General features: G+C 45.9%; 1 protein-coding gene across 1 annotated transcript; it reads right to left on the bottom strand.

The window, feature by feature from the left end:
• Positions 1-1,460: 1,460 nt before the first annotated feature.
• On the bottom strand, positions 1,461-15,971 carry LOC141652067 (uncharacterized). The gene is made up of 8 exons (XM_074459719.1): positions 15,830-15,971; positions 15,204-15,469; positions 15,053-15,122; positions 14,817-14,953; positions 13,223-13,343; positions 13,025-13,117; positions 1,837-1,964; positions 1,461-1,723 (listed from the first exon to the last, which is right to left on the bottom strand). The coding sequence occupies exons 1-8, from the start codon at positions 15,920-15,922 to the stop codon at positions 1,699-1,701; spliced, it is 933 nt and encodes a 310-aa protein (XP_074315820.1). The 5' UTR covers positions 15,923-15,971; the 3' UTR covers positions 1,461-1,698.
• Positions 15,972-17,298: the final 1,327 nt, after the last annotated feature.

Genomic DNA, 17,298 nt, shown 5'->3' with positions numbered 1-17,298 from the left:
GCAAAGCGAGCATGTATCTTTTCAGTCGTGGTTGAGAGCGATTGTTGTGGGGTGGCTGTTGATCTGAAGAATCATGGCAGCGGGCGCAACGAGCTGTTTTTAATTTATAAAGACATTTTGGATATTTCTAATTGTTTTGAGTTTGTTTCCTTTGATTTTGTTCGTAGAAACTTTAATAGGGTTGCGCACAGATTAGCTCACGCGATGCCATGGGTAGCTGGTAGATGTAGTTGGGATGTCGATCTCCCGAACTGGTTAATGTCTTTGGTACGTGATAATTTAATAGTAAGGAATTAACCCTTGCGGGTTTTTATCAAAAAAAAAAAAGATGGTTTGCCATAAACGTCTTTAATTATTTGTCCTTAGAAGATTAAAATTATTGGAGCCATGATGTCCTAACTCCTAGACGAGCACGCCAGAGCAAATAAGCTCATGGTCGTGAATTTGATAATAAACCGATGTAGGACTTTTGTGGTGATAATATGTCATGAAGTTCGTTTAACAAAACACCCCTGCCTCACCTATGCCGATCAGACTAAAAATGTTTTACCATAGAGATCTCCAAGTTAATGTCTTATGTTCAATATTTCAATGTTGGACATGGAATTTGGTACCACGACCTCCTAATGTTAATGTCTTATGTTCAATATTTCAATGTTTATTTTTAAACATAAAGAAAATTATGATTAAAGGTATAAGGCCTGCCTACGTGGGAAATGCAACAAGTTGGTATTATTTGTGGTGGTCTGGTGGATCATTTATCCTAGCAGGCTGTGGTGAAACCGGCTACTATTCGCATTGTACTAAGCATCGCCTTATCTAAATGGTGGTCTATTCATCAACTTGACGTGGTGATAGATATATACATGAAACCGTACTATGGTTTTCGTGATCGTATTCACCCTAACTATGTTTGTATCCTCTGCAAGTCATTATACAAACGATTTGCCAACTACATCTTTCTTCATTCACAACCTTCTTCGCCCGCACTTTGCAAAAATATAATGTCTAAGCTGAGTTTGAAATTTGTAATGAAAGAAAAAATATAATGTCTAAGCTGAGTTTGGAATTTGTAATGAAAGAACTTGCGTTAAGCTACTTGCTCGAATTTCGGGCACTCAACATGGTTTATTCTTATCATAAGAAATACGCTGAAGAAATCATCGAAAGGGCTTGTCACTAATCTGCCCTACCTTAACCCTTCCCATTACCATAGTCTTGCACTCGAGTGTACTTGACATCCAAATGACCCAATATTCCATATGCCGTTAAACAAATATGCCTTTTCATGCATAATCCAATGGAGGATCATATGAATGCTTTAAAACACAAATTCCTCTCTCCCTGGGATGATTGCTTACGGCTTCTCACAATGAATTAATAAATATAGTTGCAAATAAAAGAAACTTGTGACTTTGTGAGGCGTATTAAATTAAAACGGCCTTAAGCAAGACCTACTCGAGTCATAAAGGTGTTTCAAATACAACATGAACCGTTAATACATTACCAATGTAAGCCAGAGATTGTGTTCAAGTTCTACATTAATATTACATCCAAATTGAAAATGGAAATGTAGCAAACCGTCAAATCTGATCTCTAGCCAAAAGTCGGGTTAAGCTTCCATTAACATTTACATCAAAAGCTATAATAACTACCGTCAAATCCCTACAGGCTACGGTTATCATAATGTCATTAACTTCAACCATAATCGAATCGCAACCACCTGACAAAAAGACGTTCGTTAAAATTTTACACCGTGTATAAAATTGATAACAATCCAAGCAAGATAAAATAAAGGAAACTGAAACAAGTATTAACATGAAATACGAAAGATACCTATAGGTTTCCTCATCAACCGAAGCTTCACCAACTTTCACACGAAGAGTCTGAACTATCTTCAAAGCAACACGAGCAACTTCCAACTCAACTTCCTTCCCAACTTTCTCAAACATGAGATTCCAGAGCTATTATATTAATCAAAAACAAAAGATCAACATAACTGTTCCGGGTATGAATTCCGAAGCAGGTTTGTTTACCACGCTAGCTTTGTCGAATAATGCCTCTTCTAGCCTTGACTGCTCTCCTCGGCCTCTCCTGCAACAATGAGCAAACTGAGGGCTTGGCTTTGTGCCAAGCGTACTCACTCCGACGCTCAAGTCAGTGAACTTACTGTGATTAAGTAGTATGTAGCTTGATGACGTGTATTGTAGAGAGATGAGAGAGATAATACCAATTTAAGTGGTTCTTAGGTTAGATTCTGGATCCCTTCCTCAATGAGGATTGGGGAGTATTTATAGACTTTCACCTTTTGTCACGTAGTGGCCAAGTGGGCCAAGTGGCGTAGCAGGTGGAAAGACTGATCTACCCTCGGCCGAGGGACCCATGGCAGGCCGGCGAGCCTGGTTGACTCCATGCCGAGGGTTCTTGGATATGAGTACGCGGGTATGTGCCCCGGTAGGTTGCCATGCCGAGACCCGTGGCCGGCAGCCGAAAGGCTGCATCGGCTGGGATGTCTAAGTCATTGGCTTGCTGTGGATGTCTTTGACCCCACTCAATATGTTGACTTGGTCAGCGGGTGCAGAATATGCCCCATCAATTTGCCCCCAGCGTAGTCTATGCCGTGGTATGGGCTCCGATGTATGTTGAGCGTATATTCTGCGCAAGTGAAAATTTTACGCCCGACTTCTTCTCCCTCGGCTTACTTACGTGCAGGCCGTACCATATCCCCCCTCCACATGGATGGGTAATGGACATCAAATGTGGAAGAGAAGATGTTACTGGCCGGCGGACTCAAGGTTGAGAGTGCCGGTGTACTTTTGATTGCCCCGGCCGGTGCTACCTAGCTTTGTTAGTCATACTGCCGGCGGAGAACAGATACTTTAGGATTTTGCTGAGGAAGATGAATAGTCAAAGGGATATAAAGGGGCGTGTTGAAGACGCTTGGTTACTGTTGCATTGATTGACATTCAACTGTTGCGTCGATTGACATTCCGTGTACGCATGCCTGACATGTGTCTCTTCGTTGATTGGCTGACGCTTTATGGGCTGCGTTTTGATTGGTCCTCCTTTATGGGCTTTTGCCTATAAATACCAGACTTTTGAAGTGAAATTGGTTAGCAATTTCATTCATTCTAAAAATTTTCTTCTTTCCAAAATTCCAAGTCTTTCCCTCTCTTCCGATCTTCAGAATTTTTACGTCGGCGTAGCACTTTTCTTCAAGGTAAACCGAAAAACCTTTTCAACTTTTTGTTTTGTTTAAGTAATTGTTGTGAACCATGTCTTCTACTGATGCCGGTCCCAGTACCCGTGCGCCGGGGGGTTCCCCGTCGCGTTTTGATGAGGAGGAGGTGGTAGCCGCAATTCCGTTAAGGTCGAGGGGCCCTAGGTCTCCTTCCCCGGAAGTTGACCGCAGAGTTCTGGAGGAGTGGGAGGATGATGACGATGTGGATGACGGTGATGATGATGAGGAAAGGAATCCTTCCGGGGCGGAGAGGGCGACAGTCTTGCATCATTACGATGCCTGTACTACCGGCGCCGATCGTGGTTTTATCGATAAGTTGGTCCGCTGCTCTGGCTCCGAATTTTTCGAAGAGCACTTCTTTTTTGGCAAGGGGTACAACATTGTCATCCCTGGGGAGGGTCAGGCCGTCTGTTGCCCTCCCCCGGGTCACATCGGCGTATATATGAGGCACCTGGAGTATGGTCTCCGGTTTCCTCTCAATATGTACGTCTCTTCCATAATTCAGGCGATGAACGTTGCAGCGGCGCAGCTTCACCCTTTGGCCGTTAGGACTATAGTCGGCTTCGTGTGGCTGTGTCGCTTCAGGGGGGTGATCCCAACGGTAAACTTATTCCGCCGAATTCATTTTCTTCGAATGAATGTTCAAGGTGGCCGGGGGTGGTATAGCGTCCGATCGAGTCGGGCTATCTCACCGTGCCTAAGCTCACCTCTTGCAAGGGCTGGAAGGAACGGTGGGTGTATGTCGAGGTCCCAGATGATTATCCGTTGCCTCGGTCTTTTGAGCACCATGTTAACTTGCGGTGCGAGAGCAAAGGGGAGCGTGAGAAGATGATCCCCAAGGGCAAGAATAAGATGGACGCCGGGAATGTCTATCTTAATGAGGACGAGAAGCAGACTGAAGCTTTTCGAGGTCGATGATGATGGGGCGCCGAAGGTTTGGTTGCCCCGACGCAAGTCATCCGGATGGATGAGCCGCTTTGCCATGTCGGCCTCATACCGCCCTAGCACAGGGGTGAGTGGGGTCGGTGTGAGGCCCATTTCTGCTTTAATGTTTTTCGTTGTTTGTTTCTTGACATGTCCCTTTGTCTAAGTTTTGCTTTGTTTCTTTTACGAGCACTTTGGTCCCGAACTCGTCGAGCAACTCCTCGAGAAGATGGGGCTGGACAAAGACGGAAACGTTAAGGAGAAGAATCCGAAGGTCGATGTGCATGACCGCCGTCCGTCGCCTACTGACCTCCTGAAGGGCTTGGACGATACGGCGGCCCAGGCCAAGGTAGCTGCTGCCATTCCTCGCCGGGTCCGAAAAGCCAAGTCTACGGCGGCGACGGTGTCAACCTCTGTTCCGCCTCCACCAGAGGTGGAGGTCGTTGACATTGTCGATGGAGAGGATTCCGATGCTGAGGGATCTCCGCTTAGGCGTAAGAGGAAAAGATCTACCCATGCCACCGATGCTTCGCTTCCGTCGCTCATGTTAATGCCGGTAGCCGCGAGGAAACGGATCAATCGGCCAAGAAGAGCAAGCCCTCCGGTGCAGTCTAACTTGCGGCTCAGATTTAGCCGGCTCATTAGATATACCTGATGACCGGCTCTCTGGTATGTCCATGAACGTTGACGTGGACTCTTTGGTTGAATTTTTTGTAGATCAACCGGCGCAGTCTGTCCCAATTACTGAGCGGCGAGTTGAGAAGAGGCCTATGCAGACGGCGGGAAAAAATGCCGACTCCGTACTCGCGTCGATATCCAACGACCGGCTCATAGCGGAGGGTACAAAGCTGAGCAAGAAGGTTGGGATTTGGTCCGATCTGGTCGGCTCTCGTATTAGGGAGCAAGAAAAGGCTTTGGCCGAGACGGGGCCGTTGATAGAGCAGCTGAGGCTCGATGTTGTTGCCGCAAAGGGGGTGGCCGGAAAGGCTAAGCATGACCTCCTTGCCGCACAAGCGCGGGTCGAGGAAATTGAGAAGCTGCTGTCGGCCGAGAAGGCCAAGGTAGAGGCCGCCGACTCGCCGCCGCCAAGTTGAAGGAGGAACGGGACAGGTACAAGGGCGGCTACGACGTTGTTGTCGCCCAAAGGGAGGAGTCGAAAAGGGCGTATCGGCTCCAAGCTGAGTCGCATAGGGAGACTAGTGCTATCCTTGCCCAAAGGGAGAAGGATATTGAGACACTTCAAAACACGCTTCTCCCACGCATGTGTGCTCAGTATAGGGACCTGACCGAAGAAGCTTTCAGGGAGGTGGTAGATGAGGTCTATCCGGATGGCTCCTTTCTATGGACGAAATTTGACGAGCTGTTCGACGATAGGCTCGAGGCTAAAGAGAAGGCTGCGGCGGATAAGGCTGCCGAGGATGCGAGGGCCAAGAAGGAGGAGGAGGCGACCGCTGCAAAGGCGGCCCTTGCAGAGAAGACGAGGGCGGCCGAGGAGGAGTCTCGGGGCGAAGGCACCGAGGATGCTAAGGTCGCTAAGAAAGCCGAGGATGCTAAGGCTGCCCGTAGCGCATCTAAGTCGCTCACCGAGGGTAACGCTGGCGATGGCGGTAAGGGCAAGCAAGAACAGCATAGGGAGACGGCGGTCGTCACCGGGCTCACCCGGCGTCTCGGATAGCTTCAGGTATTCGGGGCCAATTATTAAGCCTTTTCTCCCTGCCATCCTTTTGGCGCTTCAAAGAACCAGTCCGTAACCTTTTGCTTTACTTTTCCTTGTATTTTGTAAAACCTTGGTAGGTAGAGTCTTGGCTTATCCCAAAGGGGACGGCCGTCGTCTGTATTTCTCCTTCTTGTAACTTTGTTATCTTTTTCTTTAATGAGAACTCGCTTGTTTTGCCTCTGGCTTGGCCGAGGCCTTTGATTTATTCCTTCACTTGTCTTCTTGCGTATCTCAACTGTGTTTAACGTCTTTAAGCTCGGTCTTAATTTGCCGAGGGCAGTTGCGTTAATTAATTGAGCGCTTTTTCGTTTTTACCTTCGGCTTGGCCGAGGCAGTTAGAATGCGTATCTCGAACCGTGTTTAACGTCTTTAAGCTCGGTCTTAATTTGCCGAGGCGATTGCGTTAATTAATTGAGCGCTTTTTCGTTTTTACCTTCGGCTTGGCCGAGCGGTTAGAATGCGTATCTCAACGGTGTTTAACGTCTTTAAGCTCGGTCTTAATTTGCCGAGGCGATTCGTTAATTAATTGAGCGCTTTTTCGTTTTACCTTCGGCTTGGCCGAGCGGTTAGAATGCGTATCTCAACGGTGTTTAACGTCTTTAAGCTCGGTCTTAATTTGCCGAGGCGATCGCGTTTCACTCGTCTCTTCCCGGCCAGATTCACGGGCAACGGAGTTTACGTTTTGACCGCCGTTGAACATATGTTAGCATATCGGCTCGTCCCCCGTCACTCCCGTTAAAGGCCGGGATGAGACGAGGTTTTGGCTCTGTCTGCTGTGTACATATGTTAGTATGCCTTCTGATTGGGGTGGATTAACACTTTGATGAAAAACTTGGATGACTCCTCATTAGATATGAATATGCATTGGGGTGCCAACATTGTTTTGGGCAACTCCATTTGTTATACAAAGTATTTTAAAGATTGTCGGTGTTCCAATGGCTCATCAAAGGTACATCTCCCATGTCCGTCGGCCGGTATGTACCCGGCCTCATTTCTTCAACTACCTTGTAGGACCCTCCCGATTGGCCGTCAACTTGCCATGGATGCTTCCTTTGTTGGTGGCAAATGACTTCCTTAGGACCAGATCTCCTACTTTTAAGTCCCTTTTGTGGACTCTTCGGTTTGTAGGCCCTTTTCATTCGGCTCGATATACTTTGCTAAGTTGAGGCGTGCCGTATCTCGGCTTTCTTCGACCAGGTCCAGGGAGGTTCTTAGGCCTTCCTCGTTTTCATCCGGGTTAAAAGTGGCCGTTCGAATGTTGGCACCGTTGCTTCAATCGGCGGGATCGCCGGACCCGTAGACTAGGTGAAAAGGACTGTTCCCCGTTGCTTCTTTCTCCGTGGTCCGGAGGGACCATAGAACGCCGGGTAGCTCATCGGCCCATCTTCCCTTGAGGTCTTCAACCTGTCTTCTTCAAGCCGTTGAGGATCGTTTTATTGGTCGCCTCCGCTTTGTCCGTTGCTCTCGGGGTGGCGGACGGAGGAGTATGCAAATTTGATGCCGAGTTCTTCCAACCAGCTCATTATTGTGTCACTCCAAAATTCTCGGCCATGGTCGAACACCATGACTTGGGGTAACCCAAAACGAGTTATGACATTTTCCCGGATCACCTTTCTTACGGCCGCAGCGCTTTTTGTACGCCACGGCCTCAACCCATTTGGTGAAGTAGTCGACGGCGACTATTAGGAACTTTCTTCCTCCGGATGCCGTTGGGAATGGCCCTAGTAGATCCATTCCCCACTGTGCAAAGGGAAGGGGATTAAGCACTGTTGCGAGGTCTCGGGAAGGTGCGTGTATCACCGGAGCGTGTCCATCGGCGTTGCATTTTCCGGTTTTGTTTCGGAATCCTCAAGCATGGTGGGCCCGAAGTAGCCGGCTCGGAGAGCTTTGTGGGCTAGTGTTCTTGCCCCCATGTGATGACCACGATGCCTTCGTGTATTTCGTCGATTAGCTCGCATCGGTTGGATCGACACACTTCAGAGTGGCCTTGTCACGGACCTCCCGTATAACTCTCCTTCAAATACCAAGTACCTTCTTTGCGATCCTCTTTATCTTTTGTGAGAGATTGCGGTCCTCCGAACTCATTTGTCGGTTTAAACCTCTTTATCGGAGTCATCCATGTCGTCTCGGTTTCCACGTCGCACACCATGCCGATGGTTTCGTCAATGCTTTTAGCGTTCTCGATGTCCACTAGCACGGTATACTGATATTCTTTATGGTTGAACCGCCAGCTTTGAGAGAGCGTCGGCCGGTTGTTCTCGGACACTGGGATGTGTCGCATTTTGAATGACTTCAATTTTGAGGTCTCGGCTTTTACCTTTTCCAGGTATCTTACCATCCCATCGTCCCGAGCTTCGTACTCTCCTTCGTATTGGTTAGTCACCAAGAGAGAGTCTGTTTTCAAAATGATGTGTTCTGCCCCGGCGGCTCTGGCTAACTCAACTCCGGTTATCACTGCCTCATATTCGGATTCGTTGTTTGAGGTCGAGAAGGTAAACTTCAAAGCGTACTCGAACTCGTCCCCGTTTGGGCTGATGATAAGGATGCCGGCTCTGAGCCGTTCGTCTGGGAGGATCCATCGGTATATACCTCCCACATGCCTGGGCACGATTCTTCCTGATATGTGCACTCGGCCAAGAAGTCTGCCAGCGCCTGCCCCTTTATCGAAGGCCTTGGTTTGTATTGAATGCCGAAGCCAGATAGCTCCACTGCCCATTTGATAAGTCTGCCTGATTGTTCGAATTTTTCCAGTGTTTTCTCCAACGGCTGGTCGGTTAAGACCGTCATGGGATGTGCGTCGAAGTAGGGTTTCAACTTCCTTGCGGCAACAACCACGGCAAAGGCTGCTTTTTCAATCAGCGGGTAGTTTCTCTCGGCAGGCAACAGTGTATGGGTGATAAAGTAGATTGGTCTTCTTGCTTGTTTTCTTCTCTGACGATTACGACAGACCGTGGCCGAGGTTACTGCTAGATATAGATATAGTGTTTCCCCCAGCGTCGGTCTGGACAGGGTCGGGAGAGTTTGCAGATGGGCCTTCAGTTGTTTGAAAGCCGTGCTCTGTTCCTCCCCCCAGCAGAAGTCCTTATTCCCCTTTAGCACTTTGAAGAATGGGGTGCTCTTGTCGGCTGACCGAGAGATAAATCGGGCAAGGGCCGCCATCCTCCCGGTCAGTATCATGACCTCTTTGCGATTCCTCGGCTCCGGCAGGTCTAGAATTGCTCGCACTTTCTCTGGATTGGCATCAATTCCCCTGGCGCTGACAAGCACGCCGAGGAATTTGCCGGCCCGGACACCGAAGTTGCACTTTGTCGGGTTAAGCTTCATCTTGTATTTCCTTAGTGAACAAAATGTCTCGTGTAAATCGGCTAAGTGCTCGCCGTCAGACTTGCTCTTGACAATAGCATCGTCGACGTAGGCCTCAATGTTTCGCCCTTTTTGATTTTGGAATATTTTGTCCACCAGTCTTGTGTAAGTCGCGCCGGCATTTTTCAAACCAAACGGCATCATTTTGTACATGTAGGTGCCGTGTATGGTGATGAATGCGCATTTAGGCATGTCTTCCTCTCCATGAATACCGATGGTATCCTGAAAAGGCGTCGAGCGTGCTCGGCATTGTGTAGCCTGCCGTTGCGTCTATTAAGCTATCTATCCGAGGCAAGGGGTAGCAATCTTTCGGGCATGCTTTATTAAGTTGCGTAAAATCAACACACATCCTCCACCCCCCTGATGACTTTTTAACCATTACAACATTAGCTAGCCATTCAGGGTACGTACAAGGGATGATAAAGCCTGCATCTAACAACTTATCAACCTCGGCCTTGATGGCATCTTCCTTTTCGGGTGAGGAGTTTCTCACCCTCTCCGCTTCACGGGGCGAGCGCTGGGTAGTACGTTCAGCTTGTGAACGATGACTTCTCGCTTACACTGGCATCTCGGCGGTGAGTACGCAAAGACATCTTTGTTCCTTCTCGGCAGGTCTAGGAGATCGGCCCGAATTTTGGTTCCGGGCCGACACCGACAAAGGCGATCACGGTGTGTCTGGATCAATCTCTATCTGTTCGGTCTCCGCCCCTTCGACCATGGCGACGTGGTTGGTGCTCATCGGTTCGTCCTCCTGTCTTAAGGATGGGTTCTTCCCTTTTTCCTCTTTCTTTGCCACTTTGAAGGATTGCATGTTGCATCCTCTGGCCGATATTTGGACGTTGACCACCTCGTCTTTTTCGTTCTTTGAGATGAGTTTATGAACCTCCCCGCGGTTCGAGACATACATCAGTGTCAGGGCCCGGATGGACATTACAGCATCGACCTCACTCAGGGTGACACGACCGATGAGAACGTTGTATGCGGATGAGCCGTCGATGACCACAAACTCGGACATCACATTCTTGGCCGCGTCGGACTGGCCGAACATCACTGGCAACTTGATAGACCCTAGGGGGACCAAGCCTGCCCCGGAGAAGCTGTACAAGGGGTTGGTGCACGGGCTAAGGTCCGCAATTTTCGTGCCGAGCCCCGAAAAGCACTCCCCGAACATGATGTTCGTGTAAGCACCCGTGTCAATCAGGCATCTCATTACCAGGTGGTTGGCTATGTCTAAGTGGACTACGAGTGGGTCGCTATGCGGGGCGATGATTCCTTCGTAGTCCTTCTTCCCAATAGTTATGTTCGGGATATTGGAAGCGCGGGCCGTAGTGGGCACGAAGTTGACGGCCGATCTGACTCGTTCGAATGCCGCTTGTGCCCGTTAGCGGATCCGCCGTTCTCGTTTCCCCCGATGACAACATGAATTGTTCCTATCCGTTGAAAGACGGATTTTTTATCTGAGCCACCGGTGTTAGTCTTTTGCCTCCGCGACATATTTGCCGAGGCTCCTTTTCGGATCGGCTCCTCAATGGCATTCTTCAAATGCCGGCATCGTTGGTTAAGTGACCGGGTGTGGCCGTGGTACTCACAAGAGAGGCTCGTGTCACCGTCCCCCTAGGTTTGGGGGGCCTTTCCACTTCTCCCCCTCGTTTACGCTCGGGAGAAGACCTCGGCGGCCGATACGACCCGGGGGTGTGATCTTTGTACTTCTTATGGTAGTACGGACTGAACTCCCCGCGTCCGCCGGGTTACGCTTCTCAAGGGTCGTCGGTCCGCGACCTATTATTGTCACGGCGCCCTTCATCCGGCTTGTCCTCCCGGTGGCTCTTTCTTTCCGAGTGCCCGGCCTCGCCGTGGCCTACCCATATTTTGTGATAGTCTTCGACCTTAATGGCCTGGTCGGCCAATTTCTGGCGGACTCAAGGCTCGAGCCACCGCACTTGATGAGCTCGTTTTTTAAGTCCCCTGCCGGGGAGGCCTTTCATCGGTCACGAAGGCGCTAGTTCATTGTTCGGCTCCTAATCTGCTGAACCCCGGCATCGAACCTCTTCACATAGCTTCGGAGTGACTCGCCTCCCTCCTCGCGATGGTCGGGAGATCCGATGTCTCAACGGCTCTCCTTTTATTGGTAGAGTATCTTGGGCCAAAACGCGTCTCTTAGGTCGGAATAGGAGTATACCGACCCATCGGGCGATCCCCTTGTACCGCTTTGCGCCATTCCAACCAAGGTCGTTGGGAAAACTCGGCACTGGACCTCGTCGAGTTGCTCCCACACCGACATGTGAGACTCGAAAGCCTCGGCATGATCGGTTGGGTCGCCCTCTCCTTTGTATGATATGGACGGACGGTAGCTTTAGCTTTGGCGGCACTGGTTTCTAGGACATAGGCACCGAGGGGTCATCGACCACGTGTCTAATGACACGCGGCGATCGGCTCCTCGCATCCCTAGTCCGGCCCCTCTCCCTGTGGCGGGAAGGGCTTCTTCTCCGACTCTGGTGAGTCGGACTCCTTCTTCGACTCTGGTGAGTCGGACTCCTTCTCCGACTCTGGTGAGTCGAACTCCTTTCGCTCGTCTGGGGCATGCCTCGTGGGTGTCGCGGCGACATCGTCCTTCCGCGAGTGCGGGAAGGGCTTAGTTCTACCACCGACACTGGGCTCCCCGGCGTCTTGGTAGTCTCGGCCTCTCTTAGTGCTTCGTTCGGGTTTCTCGAGTCACCTTTTGGGCCCTAGCTTCCGGACGGGTCCCGCCGCTCTTATCGGTGTGACAAAGTGAGCGAGCGCAGACCGACAATCAAGTCCAGGAGCCGCTTCGACTTTTTGCATCAACCACACGTCCCCATGACGGTGACCTGGTCGGTGGCGGCGTGGCGTATCCGGCATTATTGGCATCCCGGACTCCGGTTGAATTATCCGGCTGGTGGAGGGTTGCACAATTCCAGAATTGTGGACGGTATCACCTGGGTGGAGGGGCTCTTCGGTTACGAACACCTCTTGTTCTTTTGACATCTTCTTAGCTTTTTTGGGTGGGTTTTCTTCTTTCTTTTTTTTTTTTTTTTTTTTATAGGGAATGACTAGCTTCTAGTATCTGTTTTTCCCCACAGACGGCGCCAATTGTTCCGGGTATGAATTCCGAAGCAGGTTTGTTTACCACGCTAGCTTTGTCGAATAATGCCTCTTCTAGCCTTGACTGCTCTCCTCGGCCTCTCCTGCAACAATGAGCAAACTGAGGGCTTGGCTTTGTGCCAAGCGTACTCACTCCGACGCTCAAGTCAGTGAACTTACTGTGATTAAGTAGTATGTAGCTTGATGACGTGTATTGTAGAGAGATGAGAGAGATAATACCAATTTAAGTGGTTCTTAGGTTAGATTCTGGATCCCTTTCTCAATGAGGATTGGGGAGTATTTATAGACTTTCACCTTTTGTCACGTAGTGGCCAAGTGGGCCAAGTGGCGTAGCAGGTGGAAAGACTGATCTACCCTCGGCCGAGGGACCCATGGCAGGCCGGCGAGCCTGGTTGACTCCATGCCGAGGGTTCTTGGATATGAGTACGCGGGTATGTGCCCCGGTGCCGTAGGTTGCCATGCCGAGACCAGTGGCGGGCAGAAAGGTCGCAGACGGCCGGGATGTCTAAGTCATTGGCTTGCTGTGGATGTCTTTGACCCCACTCAATATGTTGACTTGGTCAGCGGGTGCAGAATATGCCATATCAATAACCAAACATAAAAATATATAATGGGCTTATCAACCGAGAACATAGAAAAAATTATGTATAATATACCTCTAAGAAACTTTTTACTTGAGTTCCATCACAGCTAAATATCACATCACCAACTTGCATCCCTGCCAACTCAGCATTATAATCTTTGAAAACCTAATGACAATAATTGTGATAAGACATATCAAAAACATTTGATTAAATTTCACATAATTTCAAAATTAACAAAGCAATTAATTCTATCAATGGTTATACACATACCTTTTCAACGATAAGGCCATCCTGAATATCTGGAAATGCTTTCTGAAATTTCAGAAGGGTCGGTAGAATGGCTAGATGGACATTCCTAGCATCAAATCCATAGGACGGATGTCTCATTTCCCTATCATATAAGATTGTTGAAGTTATTTGGATAGTGGAATGCAATTCAAATTAGTTATCGCACAATATTTATAAATATAGTTATTGGGGATTCTTCTAGAGTAAAGGGTAACACAAGGACAACTTTCAGAGTTTCCAGTTAAGGGACTCTTATTTAACACCGTTAAAAAATTTCACTACCCTACTAACTTCTTCATTTCTATTATCCATCATGAACTTATCCATCAACTCTGCCAGTGCCAGAGGCACAAACTAGACAAAACCCTTTTTACAAAACAAAGATAAAGTTCAAAGTTTCCAGGAATTGAGTCACATTTGTTGCATAGTGAATATGTCGGAAGAATTAAACCATGAAGTAGAGTACTCGTCATTCAACATGGTTCAAGATACAGAATATATATGCCACTACCCCTAATGCACAAAATCATGAGTGCCCACTTCATAGTTCATACATACACCATTGCTAATCTTCTTCATAAAACTACAGAAAAGCTATCAAAAAGCCACCAATATGCAAATATCTACTAATACGTATTGTAATGCATTGGTGACAATTTCTTGCGATAAACTTGTGTAGTCGCATATTCGGTCACAAAGGGCCTCTTTGCTACGGAATTACTCTTTGCGACGGAATTTTGCTGTAGCTGTAGCTACTGAATTTTGTAGTGTACGTCTCGTGTCGTCTTAGATGTATCGGAATTGGAGAAATCAAATATGAGATATCTTAATACGAGCAAGGCTGTCATAATGGCCTACTATTCTTATTTCCTAATAAAATTATAATGTACCCAAAATAATTACCGTAGATTCACTCTTCTACAATTATACAAAACCGACGCTAGACGATTAATAGTTTTAAAAGCTTCATATAATAAAATTGCTATTATATCCAGAACGACTTGTATCAAGTACTATTTTGGAATGTGCTCATGTACTGCAATTGCTAATGTAACCAATGGTAAATTTTCAATTAATGATATTACTATGTTAATGTAATTATTGACAAAAAAATACTTGATATGAAAGGTAAGATGAACTCATGATTATCAAAACTTACAAGGAATTGATTTGGAGTAAGACAATAACTGGCTTCCGTAAGTTCATGATGGATTGATGAATAATGAAATAGAGAAGTCAGTGGAGTAGTGAAATAGTTAACGGTATTAGTCTATTAGATGAGAGTCCCTTGACTGGAAACTCTGAAAGTTCGTGTCCTTAACTGAAAAAAATCCATAGTTCAGGTCCTTATGTTACCCTTTACTCGATTCTTCTAACAAATATAAACACGTGTGGTTGATTATTTACTTGTTATTGAATGCCCTAATATCCCAGTATACTGATTAAGAAGCAACAATTTGAAGCAAAATCATAACATATAGCGCGTACCCATATTAAAGTGTAGCTATAAGCTAGGTTACTAGTAGTGAAATGCAAAAAAAAAAATACGAAAAATTGAAAAAATCGTAATTCGTACCCATATTTCTTATAATGCTCCAACAACCTAGCAAGAATGTTGATAGGCAAGAGAGGTCGGCTTCCGGAACCCAAGTCATAGAACGTCATGCCAACTAAGCCTCCGGAGGTGCTTATCACAGGAGCTCCATCCCCACACTATCAAAAGACAAACAATAAACGTGTTAGCCTTATCGATTTAGAAAATCATCAAGTGTAAATAAGAAAGAAAATAGAAAATAATAAATAAATTGATACCCGAGTATAGCGGCATTTTATCGTCAAAAGTTCATTGCAATCATATTCATCAGGCATAAAACGCTCCAAACTATAATTACACATAAGAAATATAAATCCTTTGAAAACACTAAGTTTAAGAAAGATAACAAATTTTCTAAACTAATTGTACCTTAAGACACCCGGGACTCCCATGTAATCATACGGCTCATAAAAATAACGGCCGAGTACAATAACACTATCACCACTTTTGGTCTTAATTGAATGACGACGTAATGGAGCATCTCTATCTAAAGCAGTAGCGTCGTCTATCATTGACAACTTTGCAGGTTGAAAATATGATCTTGACTTGAATCTCAAAACAAGTATATTGTAAAAGAAATCAAAGAAACATATCTCTCCCAAGTAGCAATTATCATCATCAGCATGAATGATAACCTACCAAACAACAACTCAAAACAATTTAAGCACTAAACATAATAAAACAAAGGCAAATTTAATGAAAATAACTGAAACTTTGTTATATCGCTCATAAATAATCCAACCTTCTAAATTCAATAAAATAATCCAAACTTTTTATTTGTCTTACAAAGATTACCCAATGGTTATCAAAATGAAAACTTGAGCAGTTCCGACATGACTTAATAATTACCAAAATTTTTGTTTTTTTGGGTCATTTACATAAGACAAATAAAAAGGATTATATCAAATTTAGGGAAGATAATATAAAGGTTGGATTATTTTCATTAAATTCGCCTAAAATATATATTGACAATACAATTAACAAAATCTTGAAACCTTTGAATTCTCAAACAAATTATCTTCAACATACTTGGCACCTTCGGCTTCGGACTTTCTTATTAAATTAAGAGAAGTAATCACAGTATTCATATTACCCTCACTTTCAATTATTGCCCCACAACTTTGATTCAAGACCGATGCACCTTTTCAAACATTAAAAAAAAATTAAAATACCGAAAAGTGTATAAAATAATACAATATTCAATACAATATTATTCATATATGCCGATATAATTGCCGTTACTTATCAGTGATTATAAATGGACATTAAGAATACCCTTATTGAAGCAAGTATTTTAATCACATAAGTAATATTATGTTTGTCTTTCTCACCAATATCCATGCCTTTTCATAATCTCCGGTTCTAACTCTGTATGGCAAAATTAAATTAAATTTTTTGACGCAATACTGAAACTGAACTTGTATCTGAAATTGTCAACCTCATACATTATCCACGACTCCAGCCCATGAAACATCAAGACAAAGATGAAGAGTTGCTTCCTTTTGTATTAAGAATGACAATGATTAGGCAATGAATATCATGAATCATGATTTACTTCATTATGATTGTATAGCCTAACTTAATCTCCGTATCTGTTATTGGGCTAGGTCTGTCTTGGGCCTTTATTAGGTCATTCTGTATTAGGTCTTAGAGAGTATTATATAAACTCTCTAAGCCTCTACCTAGCAGTTAGTACAGCATGCTATCTGATAAATCGGGGACCTCACACGAGTCTGAATCTCAAAACTCCATTTGAGGTGTGGTCTGGTAAGTCTGCTGACTATTCTATTTTAAGGGCTTTTGGTAGTACTGCTTATTATCATGTTAGTGAAGGTAAGCTTGAGCCACGAGCTAAAAATGGAGTATTCGTGGGCTATGGGGATGGTGTCAAGGGATACCGTATCTGGTCTCCATCTGAGGGTAGGGTTATTTTGAGTAGAAATGTTGTCTTTGATGAAAATTATATGGTTAACCCTACTGTGAAGTCTTATATGTTGTCAGATAGTAGTAGTAGTGTTGATAAACAGGTGGAGCAGCAAGACACTCTTGATGAGAGTGTACCACAGGAAGAAGATCAACCACTACAGTCCGAATCCGAATCTGTTCCATCATATTCTTCATTACCGATTCGAATCGGAGAGTTTGGCCCGTGAACGGTCAATCAGGCCTAATTTTGGGAAGCCTCCGAATAGACTTGGTTTTGAAGATATGGTGGGTTATGCACTTCAAAGTTCTTTGAGGAGGTGGATCCCGACTTACATGAGCCATCCACTTTCAAAGAAGCGAAGAACATGTTCTAAATCGCCCAATGGCTTCTTTGCCATGGGAGATGAGATGGAGTCCCTTCAAAAGAATCGGACACAGGGAATTATCTAAGAAGCCTCAAGGGAGAAAGATTGTTACTTGTAAATGGGTCTTCAAGAAGAAAGAGGGAGAGACTAGCCGAGGGTATAAGGTATAAAGC

This window comes from Silene latifolia, chromosome 4 (genome assembly GCF_048544455.1).
Source record: "Silene latifolia isolate original U9 population chromosome 4, ASM4854445v1, whole genome shotgun sequence".
Classification (NCBI taxonomy): Eukaryota; Viridiplantae; Streptophyta; class Magnoliopsida; order Caryophyllales; family Caryophyllaceae; genus Silene; species Silene latifolia.
Note: the sequence above shows the minus strand (reverse complement) of the source record. Positions and strands in the feature narration are given on the sequence as shown.

Excerpts from the sequence above, each read along its gene's own strand:
- LOC141652067 (XM_074459719.1), bottom strand. The coding sequence starts at position 15,922 with ATGAATACTGTGATTACTTCTCTTAATTTAATAAGAAAGTCCGAAGCC. Across the intron at positions 15,470-15,829 it reads ATTTGTTTGAGAATTCAAAG|GTTATCATTCATGCTGATGA; the intron begins GTTTCAAGATTT and ends GTTGTTTGGTAG. Across the intron at positions 15,123-15,203 it reads GGAGTCCCGGGTGTCTTAAG|TTTGGAGCGTTTTATGCCTG; the intron begins GTACAATTAGTT and ends GTGTAATTATAG.